Source organism: Coptis chinensis, chromosome 1 (assembly GCF_015680905.1).
Source record: "Coptis chinensis isolate HL-2020 chromosome 1, ASM1568090v1, whole genome shotgun sequence".
In the NCBI taxonomy this organism is placed as follows: Eukaryota; Viridiplantae; Streptophyta; class Magnoliopsida; order Ranunculales; family Ranunculaceae; genus Coptis; species Coptis chinensis.
Genome location: NC_141456.1, coordinates 24180588 through 24191777, shown reverse-complemented (window position 1 = coordinate 24191777; position 11190 = coordinate 24180588). Strand labels below are relative to the sequence as shown.

Here is an 11190-nt window from a genome sequence, read left to right as displayed (position 1 = left end):
ACGTATATGTACGCTAATTTGTAAATCGATATTACGTAAATGTATATCAACAGTAACAGGTGAATTTGAATCACTCATACGTATCTAAATACCTTAGCATACGAATACAGTATACAGACGCAGAATAGATGACAAAACTAAACATGCAAAGTATTATACCCAAACTAAAATACGACTCTTGTATTGCATAATAAATCGATTTCGACAATACTCATTGAGATTGGCGAATGTCCTATAGAGAGCGGCTTTACCCGTAGGTTTAGAAACAACTTACCCAACTAAGATTTTAACCCTCGTTGGAATGTTCTCCTCTTTCTTGACAAAATCGACTTAATATACAATACCGTGTACGTATACGTAGAGAAATATCAAACATTTAACAAGCAACATTTATACGTAGAAAGACATATACCCATGCAATACAATACCATTAATATGTAAATATACATTCATATGCAATTCATGTCCGTGTAATCGTATATAAATATTTACCGGTATACGAATTTGATTCATGCATAAGTCGAGGCTAAAGCTTAAATAATAATCCATAAATTTTTCCTAATACTATATACATGGCATTCATGCATAAAAACATACTAATAATAATATAAATAAATTACAATAATACTGAAAATTGGAACCTGTAGCTTCCCGCGTTTTCGCCAAAGAATTAAAAACGAACGTTTCGATCCGTCAATGCGATTAATCCCAAAGGAATATTGAATGTTTCAGGTACAGGGCCAAATATTTAGGCCTGGAAATGGATCAAGGTGGATCAGAAGATGCTGGTGGCCGAAGATGAGCAGTAAAAAAGAAAATTGACTCGCGGACGCGGGTCCCACTCGCGCACGCTAATACACACCCGCGCACGCGGGTCAAATAATCCACAGTGAGTTCAATTTTTCTCAGAAGTCTTATAATTTGCTGAAATGATGTTTCCCAGTCCTAACTTTTGGTACCTGAAAGTGGAACGAAAATTTTTTTGGATTACAGGTCAATCGCGAGGCAAAAATACGAAAAAAAATGAAGAAAAACGTAATACGAACTAGAAGGAAAGAAAGAAAGAGAATGGGGGTTCCCCCTTGATGCAACTTTCGCTTTGTAGCCCAAGTTCTATTGCTTTAGAACAAAAATTTTTGATATTAGCTTTTTACGACCACTCAGAGTTTAGAACTCTCTAAATTGAAGCAAAAGAAATCAAGGTTCCTTACTCACGATCTTCGTTGAGTAGAGTTAGAATAAGGATTCGAACTACCTAAAGTATAGAACAACTACAAATTGGATGTTACAATAAGGGAACTAAGGAGTAAGGGTCTATTATAAATGTTAGATTTTTATCATTCCTACTTAAACATTAAGAAAACATTAAGTTGAAAACATGCACTTGATACTAAAAATAGAAAATTGGAAGAGAAGTTGGAGAGTTAATCCTCCTCATGTGAGCTGCCATTAGTGTTGATTTGAAATAGGTTTTATTCTTCCTAAACTCATAGACAAGTCCCTAACGGAAAAATATAATTGATCCCTAGCATGCATGGCTCACTTAAGAGCTTATACATGCTAGCAAGTGAAACCAAACAATGACTTATCTCTAAGCTCATTGTTTGATTTCTAACTAGACACTACACCAACTATCATTTTGGGATAGGATGTAGTGTTAGTTGTTTATCCTAAAAACCTACCAAACTCTCAACCAATGTTTTTCCCTCACATGAGTTGGATTAACTCCCCAAAAGGGAAGTTAGCTCATGATCCTTGGGACAAGGACTTATGAACTACTAAAACTCAAAAAGAGAAAGAGAGAGAGAGAGAGAGAGAGAGAGAGAATCCACAACCAAACTCACTTATATATTTCTAGAAGAACTAGAAGAACAAGTGTTCCTCCATTAAAACTATTACAAGCTTTTTGCAAATTAAAATAAAACTTCCTTCTCATTTTCACTAAGGAACTAAAATAATGCCATGTGAGGAAAATAAGTCAAGGGAGTAAATGGAGTATCCCCACCTTTGTCTAATTTCTTCTCCATTTGAGAGAAATCTCATTTCCTCCCACGTGAATTATCAAACCACATTGATTCATTTTATCTACCACATTAAAACAAAGTGACACCTTGCCTTTTTTCACTATTAACACCTAATCTAATTTATTACATGCAAGGTGTCAACTTTGCACCAATAATTTGTTATCTTTGTCTTGACATGCTCCATGATTGATGACTCATCCAATCTTGTGGCCCCTCATAGTGGGTCCATGTGTAGTCCATGGCGATCCGGTATTTTGGGCGGTTTACAACTTCCGCCTATCGTAGAGTTCATCATACGATTATCCGGCAGCTCTCTTGTCGCGTTCGAGTCCCGTTCGAAATAGGAGCTTTGAAAGTTTGATGCTTCAACGTGGATTTGGGAGAATTCATATATCGCCGTTCCTCGTGCTTTATTTCGAGGTTTAACCAATATTTCCATGTTTCGCAAATACACAAAAGTAGGAAAACATATTTATTTCATGATTATTAAACACATAATGAACCAAATTTATATGTCTCAATGGGGTTTCATAATACACTTTTGGGTGCTTATCAGCAGCCATGAACGAACTACCAACAATAGAAGCTGGAGCCGAACGGCCCGACGATCTAAATCACCAGGTCGGTCAAGGCATAACAGGAGACAACACTCCTCCGACCATGATGAGGAAAAGGTAATCAACATGATTACAGACACCTCCAACGACAAAACCTCAGGTCAGGAAAAGTGCCGAAGAGTTGGAGCGCTTCAAGAAATATATCACCTCTCCCACAAAGCTGAGGTGATCAATCTCACCAACCTTCAAACAACAACAATAATTTCATTCACTGAGGAGGATCTAGACAAGGTGTGCCTACCCCCACAATGATGCCCTGGTAGTGCACGTCAAAATCAACGGGTGGACAGTCAAAAGAGTCCTCATCGATCCAGGCAGCTCTTGCGACATACTTTTCTATCAAACTTACAAGGACATGCACCTGCCAGACTCGGTGATGATAGAATCAAATGCACCACTCTATGGGTTTAATGGAGTCCGCATTGATGCCATTGGAGACGTCATCCTACCAGTCTCCATTGGGGAAAGAGAGGACATGGTGAAAACTTCAACACGCTTTAGTGTAATCGATGTCAAGTCATCCTACACTGCCATCCTAAGACGCAGATAGATTCATAAGATCCAAGCAATTCCATCAACATTGCACCAAGTCCTGCAATTCCCCGGACCCCGAGGCATCATGAAGCTCAGAAGCAACCAACTAGAAGCTCACCGATGCAATCACGTCAGCACAATGACCTTACCCAAGCATCAGGTCGTCGAATACAAAGATGTCCCAAATAAGCAAGATTCTCAAGCATCCAGCCCTCCAGCAACAGCAACAGACAAGCTCAAAGGAAAACAAGCTCAAATAGAACTAGGAGCAACTTGCCAAATTCATATCTCTCAATAAAGATGTTTTTGCTTGGTCGTATATCGATATGCCAGGAATCGACCCTCAGGTCGTTTGCCACAAGTTAAATGTAGATCCAACTGTCAAGCCTATCAAACAATGACCTAGGAAACTAGCACTCAAATTTTAAAAGGCCATCAATGAAGAGATAGAAAAGCTCAAAAATGTGGGATTCATCAGAGAGGTCGAGTATCAGACCTGGCTAGCCAACATTGTAGCCATTCCAAAGAAGAATGGTCAGGTGCGACTTTGCATAGATTTCACCAACGTCAACAAGCATTGCCCAAAGGACAGCTTCTCCCTACCAAGAATCGACATACTGGTAGATCAAACCTGCGGTCACGAGCTTTTATTATTTATGGACGCATACAACGGATATAATCAGATACCGCTTGCAGATGAAGATCAGGAAAAGACGTCCTTCATAACCGAGCAAGGAACGTTCTATTACAACGTCCTACCATTCGGCTTGAAGAACGCCGGTGTGACTTACCAAAGACTGGTCACCAAAATATTCAAAGACTTGTTAGGCGACACCATGGAAGTCTACATAGACGACATGGTGGTTAAAAGCGAGAAGGCGGGCGATCACATTTCTCACCTACAAGAAGCCTTTGAAAGGTTAAGCCAAAACAAGATGAAGCTCAACCCAGCCAAGTGTGTATTCGGAGTAGCCTCAGGGAAGTTCTTAGGTTACCTCGTTTCACAAAGACGCATTGAAGCAAACCCAGAATAGTTACAAGCTCTCCTTGACATGCCAGAGCAAACTACAAAGCAACAAATCCACAAGTTATATGGAAGGGTTTTAGCCCTCAATAGATTCATCTCACGGGCATCTGATAAGTGCAGACCATTCCTACAAATACTCAAAAAAGGCGCAACTTTCACATGGACAGACGAATGCCAAAAAGCTTTCAACGACCTAAAAGTTTATTTATCAACTCCACCTGTTTTGTCCAAACCATAAGAAGGAGAAACGCTGGGACTTTATCTTGCAACTACCGACTTTGCAATCAGCTCGGTCCTCTTTCGCGAAAACGAGGGAATCGAAAAGCCTATCTACTTCACGAGTAAGACATTGGCAGATGTAGAGAAACATTACTCGACAGTGGAGAAAACAATGTTGTCTATGCTATACTCAGCTAAGAAATTCCGTCCTTACTTTCAGGCCCACAACATTAAGGTAATAAATGATGTACTCATGAAGCAAGTTTTGAGTTCCAACAACAAAACGGCTCGAATGGCCAAATGGGCTGAAGAGTTCGGAGAGCACCACGTCGAGTTCGTTCCCAGAACGTCTCGCAAAGGACATGTCGTTGCTGATTTCCTTACAGATTTCCTCGTCGAAGACGTCAACTGGGAACCCGAGCCCATCATTTCACTCCATCAACTAGCAACCCCAGACACATGGCACCTCTATGTAGATAGATCTTGTGAAGAAGAAGAAGCCATTATTATTATTGTTGTTTAGAATTTCAGATGAGATGAGACTTCTGTTTTTTTATTTATTTGGTTCAAGCTAATTTTACTGTTCATTGAACACTTAATGATGGGGTGGAACCAGAGCTTTGTTTCTGTTAGGATTTCCTTGGGGCTATGTTTGATTGTTAAAATTTTCCTGGAAATTTACCAGCGAAAATATGTTTGGTCGGCCATGAGAAAATTTGAATTTTTTTTCTTTTGGCGTGTGACACCAACAAGATTAGTCTTGATTCATTACTTTGTTTATTTTTATTTCAGAAAAAACAAATTATTAATAAGGGAAAATATTTTCTCCCCCCATAAGAGCATCATCAACGCACTGCTAAAAACCATTTCTAATGTAACAGATAGAATTTTTTTTGGCAATTTCGTTCACCAACGCGCTGCCAAACACCCGTTTTTATCTCAACAATTGTCAAATTCTCGACCAAAATACTCAGAAATTTAGCAGCCACTTGCGCGGGACAACTTTAGCCGTCTACATGTTGAACGGGTCAAGTTTTGTCGTTCATAATTTTTTTACTTTTTTTAATTAAAAAATTAAAACGACTCGATTTTGTACCATGGGGCCCAAGATGTTGGACGGGTCAAGTTTTGCCGTCCATTACTTTTTCAAATTTTTTTTAATAAAAAATTAAAATAACAAATAAAAACTGCTAGATTTTTTTGGGCCCAACGGAAATTAAAAAATTTGGACGGGACAAGTTTTGTCGTCCGAAATAGAAACCAACAATTTCGCAAAAATGCGTTGGTACATGACATGTTTATAACAATTGTGACTGGTGAAAAGAACTAATGTGTCACAATTTTTTTTTAACAGCGCGTTAATGATGCTCTAAGAGAGTCACCCGGTTATCAAAATAATACAATATCCTTGAGAGGGTCAAATTATTTCCTTGTATAAAGGCATAGGTCACGACCTCCTCACACGAGGGTAATATGACCATCATAAAACCTCATTTCACGAGATTTTGAATCAACACAATGTAGCTTTAAAATAAATAATAATTTCTCAATTTTGAAGATCAGGTCGAATTTATTTTGTATTTGGGTTTGTAATAAAGTTGCAATCTGTAGTTACGTTTACATTTATAAACTCTTTCAGAATTATAATAAATTTTATTATTTTTCTTTTAGTTGATAGATGTTAATGTTGGCGCCAAACTTAAAAGATGAGGATAAAGACAAATGAATAAAGAAGAGGAGTAAGGAACTTATTTATAAATTTTCACTTCGTGGAAAAAAAAAATAATAATAATAATTGCAAAGAAAAAAAATTGAGTGATTTGGTGAGACAATGTGATGAATCTTTAGTTAGGGTTCAATTAACTAAAGTTATTAATTAATAATAGAAAAGTTGGTGGAGAGATACTTAGGAGAATTTTCATTTCTAAACAGGGGTGGATGGCAAGGCAGATTGTTTGTATGAAAGGGGTATCGACTCTAAATATTGCTTTTGAAATGAAAGTTGTGGAAGTATGAACATAGGATTATCGGAGAAAAAAAAAGTATGAACATAGAAATCTTCCCTATGGCGATAAAAAAAATACACATAACTTTTGAATTGGAAGTTGTGGAAGTGTCACCTGCTATCACTTACATATGGTTACAATCTGAGCCATAACATCATCCAACTATACAACTTGTAATCAATCCTTCAGCCATTTGATTAAAAATTTACATTTGTGTGCACCAATGAGTGCACCACTTCACGATGCCAATGATCTTGACTTCCTGTATGGTAAGGGCGAGTCTAAGGACATCTTCAATGGGAGTGTAAAATTACACCTCTACATAGGCTTCAAGTAGGTGCCATTAGAATTTTACAACTCTAATTGTATACTATTGTATAGCCTATAAATATTCACACTCTATAGTCCTCAATGGAAAAGTTTAAAAAAAAAATTATTTTAAACTCGGACGTCACTTAAATTATGGAGAAGTTTAAAGTGACGTCTCTCTTTAATTTAAATTACAAATTATGACTTTAGAACTAGAAAGGGACATGACTTAAAGTGACGTCCAAACAGTTAAAGTGTCGCCTGAGCTATTTATCAACTAATAGCGAGATGGGAAATTCCCCACCTCCTTTATCAACTAATAGTCTATTACCTATGTTACACAATTACACCCCTCATTGGAGATGCCCTAATAAAATGTGATTTATACCAGCTTTCTTTTACATCCCAATATGAGTCACTCCTTTTCAATGATGGCCTCAACACTGTCAATCATTATTGGGTTATTATACTCAAAACCGATGAGGCAGCACTCACTGCAAGATCGAGGAGGAAAGTCGACATTTTAATTCCTTCGTACAAAATGTAACAAGTGAACTTGTCGTTACACATTCTACATGGCTCAAGTTTTTTCGGAGAATAAAACACCTGCATATATTAATGGGCTATTTAGTTTTTGGGCCACTTTTTAATTGGATAATTTGTAGTTGGTCATCAATTGATTGTTTATTTGCGTTTGGGCCAAAATTAACGGTTAACTGAGTTGACTATCTTGTTTCATCTATAATTTCCTAAAAATGCCTAAAATTCCCTGCGCATGCCATACACGTGACTTACTTGTGGACCAAACGCAAATATTACTATTAATAGTATGACCAAATACTAAAAATTCTAAGTAATAGTCAAACACACAAAATCTAAGATTTGATTCAATGGCCATATATATAAGAATCTTTTTGTGACCACAACTTAACCAACTTATATCATGCATCTAAGCCAAGTTAATTAAAAAAATTATCGAAAAAAAATAATAAAAAATAAGTTAATTAACATACACACGCAAATACGACCCAAAAGTGATGGGTGGAAGAAAAACAAAATGCATATGATTAATTTTTGCATAATTGTACGAATTAAATAGTCTCGATCATTACATAAATTTTTTTGTAGTAGGAGCAAAACAAAATTTCACGAATATTATTATGAACACATTTGAGGTTGTCATAATTCAATTGCTATACTTAGAGGTTAAAATGTGTTTGTTTTTTATTAGCTTTTATACTAAAATAATTGTAAGATATTGTTCAAATTGTACTATCTCAAGCCTAAATTTGAACAAGATTCTTACATCTATATAAAGATGACCGATTGCAGAACACCTCGTACGATTTATTACCAGTGTTAGTCATGGGGTTGAACAATCTATTATTGATTCGATTGCTATCATTAGGTATAAATTAGAATATAATAAATGTTTGTAAAAGAGATCGAGTAGATATTTGAGTGGTCAATTTATCCAATTAGAGAGTTTTAAGTTTCAAGGAAGCGGTGGTGAACTTATGCTAATAGGAGAGGTGGAAGAATAGAGGGATATAATAGATAATATAATTTTTTAAGAGTGAGTTTATAGACGTAACAAGGAGAATATTATCACTCTAAAATTATTGTTTAATGGTACCAAAAACATAAAAGTGTACACCCTAATTAGCAGCTAATTTTATGTCAATTTAGAGTTGGTTATTGTATTTAGGTCAATTATCAATTACATGAAAGATGCATCATAATTAGAGCATACAATCGGAATTAGAACAAATTTAGGCTTTTTATTAAATGCCCAAGTCTTATCTCAAAATTAGGGTTTAGCCCAAAGTTTAACTGCAAATTAGAGTTTGGTCCTAAAGGTAAATGTGTTAATATATAAAATATGTATGGATAACCGTTAATTTTGACCTAAATGCAAATAAACGATCAATTGGTGATCAACTGTAAATTATCCAATTAAAAAGTGCCCAAAAACTAAATAGCCCTATATTAATTAACCATGAATATATAAAGGGAATTCAGATAAGTCCAACTTTAGATACCCGTCCATACCCGGGTCTCTTTAGTTATTCACATCTGATTACAGACTTGACACTAACAACAGAGACAAGTTACAAGCCACAAGCCACAAGCCACAAGCCACAAGCCATCAGTCGATGATCCATACTCTCATCAAATAGCTGAATGAGAGATTAAGTGCGAGCAAGGACTTGTGAGACATGTTGTATAGTTGGACGATGTTCTGGCTTGGATTGTACGCATGCAAGTGATAGCTCTAATACCAAATTCAAATTTTGTGTAACATTTTGATCCATGGGAGATGGAGGTTGGGGATCTAGCAAACTTTCTAGCCTAATATTTTCAGCAGCAGGCATTGATAATGATGCAATAAAGTCTCCTGGATGCTTTCCCATTAGTATCTCTAGAGCTACCACCCCGAAGCTATAAACATCACATTTTTCAGTCACCGCCAACGTATAAGCTAACTCTGCGAAACAAGAGCCAAATCACCTCGTACAAGTTTAAAATAATTGACTCAAATAGAACAAAATCTCTTGGAGTAGAACACATGTTTTCAATTGACTTACCAGGAGCAATGTATCCGTAAGTGCCTACAAGAAGACTTTGATTAGAAGAATCAAGCTTTAGTAGTTTAGCTGTTCCAAAATCGGAGACATGAGCCTTCAGTTCTGAATCCAATAAGACATTTTTGCTTGATATGTCCCGATGGATTATCGGAGGGGTGCAATCATGATGCATGTAACATAAAGCATGGGCAATATCTTTAACAATAGTTACCCTCTTATTCCAGTCCAATTCTATTGCTGCTATTTCATTGTTCAGAACAGAATATAGACTACCTCTTTCCATATACTCGTAAACCAAAAACATGCATTTTTTATTTGAACAGAACCCATAGAGTTTCACTATACTTCGATGTCGTATGCTAGTTAAAATTTTGATCTCATTTCCAAAACTTCTCTCATAATTTTGCTCTAGAGATTGATGGAATTTCTTTATGGCCACTGTTTCGCCAGAGGGAAGGTTTGCTTTGTAAACACTTCCATAACTTCCAATCCCAATGGAATATTTGGAGTTGAAGCCCTCTGTTGCGTCAAGCAATTTTTTATAGGCAATCTTCCCATCATATCTCCATATTGAAAATAAATCTCCATGGTTTGTTTCTTTCACCTCAATTTCCTCTGATGTTCTTCGTTTCTTTCTACAAATGTAGCGGACTCCTATAATTAATAACGCAACCAAGAATGTGCTAACAATAGGAATTACAATGAACATAATGACTTTATGCTTCTTGGAAGTTGAATGACATGATGGGAGACCTTCAAAGTCGGCACATAAACCTTTGTTGTTACCGAATGACATTGAAGAATCACCTTGTATAAAACGAGATAGCTGATTAGGAACTGGGCCTGAAAGATGATTGTAACTAAGAACAAGAGTTTTCAAATTGTTACAAGTCACAAGCTCTGGAGGAATTTGGCCAGAGAGTCGATTTCTAGAGAGATCTAGGCTAATGATAGGAGAATACCAATGACAAATTCGAGAAGGAATCGAACCAGAAAGAGAGTTATCAGACAGATTAAGAGCTTGTACGAAAGGTGGTAACTTATAAGGAAGTGGACCTGAAAGACTGTTGTCACTAAGAAGAAGATTTTTCAAATACTTACACTTAACAAGCTGTTGAGGAACTGGACCAGAAAGATGATTATTAGATAGGTCTAGATTTACAAGATAAGGGAGCCATTCACAAATTTGGGAAGGAATGGCACCTGAAAGAGTGTTATTGGATAGATTTAGAGTTACTAAACTCTTACAAAACTGTAAAGAATCAGGAATCTCACCTCCAAGTTCCAATGATGAAAGTTGAAGACCGATAACACGATTATCATCAAAACAGGAAACACCGTCCAATCGGCAGACGTCACCACTGAAGCTCCATGAGGTGAGTCTGTTATTAGGATCTTTGAATGTGTTCTTCAACCCTTGAAGACATCTGACGCTGTCTTCTATAGTGTAAACAATTGAAAAGTGAAAAAGAGAGAAGATATAGTAAAGAAACGAAGATTTACACTGGTTTCTTTCATGACGATTGACGAATGTGAGGTTCTAGTTAGAACGTAGTTGGCACAGAATAAGACCGCACTCATTGACCTGTTAGGGAGTACTTAAGAAGTTGACAATTACGTCGTTTAACTTTGAGTTCATAAACAAGACACACGGTCCCCCCCACACCAGTGTAGAGGTTAATTACAACAGGACAACGTCAAGCCCACCGAAATAACATGACAATGTCCAAATCTATATGTGTAAAGTTTGGGTGGAGCCAAGAAGATATTGGGCATAAAGATTGACAAATATTGACAGTGATAGGAAGAAGCGACGGATAGTTGTATCTTAGAAGAAATATCTTCAGAAAGGAATTTCTTGATTCG

General features: G+C 36.7%; 1 protein-coding gene across 1 annotated transcript; it reads right to left on the bottom strand.

The window, feature by feature from the left end:
• Positions 1 to 8700: 8700 nt before the first annotated feature.
• On the bottom strand, positions 8701 to 10891 carry LOC147523071 (MDIS1-interacting receptor like kinase 2-like). The gene is made up of 2 exons (XM_086596709.1): positions 9325 to 10891; positions 8701 to 9224 (listed from the first exon to the last, which is right to left on the bottom strand). The coding sequence occupies exons 1-2, from the start codon at positions 10118 to 10120 to the stop codon at positions 8929 to 8931; spliced, it is 1092 nt and encodes a 363-aa protein (XP_086452835.1). The 5' UTR covers positions 10121 to 10891; the 3' UTR covers positions 8701 to 8928.
• Between the last annotated feature and the right edge of the window lie 299 nt (positions 10892 to 11190).

Excerpts from the sequence above, each read along its gene's own strand:
- LOC147523071 (XM_086596709.1), bottom strand. The coding sequence starts at position 10,120 with ATGTCATTCGGTAACAACAAAGGTTTATGTGCCGACTTTGAAGGTCTC. Across the intron at positions 9,225-9,324 it reads TTACGGATACATTGCTCCTG|AGTTAGCTTATACGTTGGCG; the intron begins GTAAGTCAATTG and ends CTTGTTTCGCAG.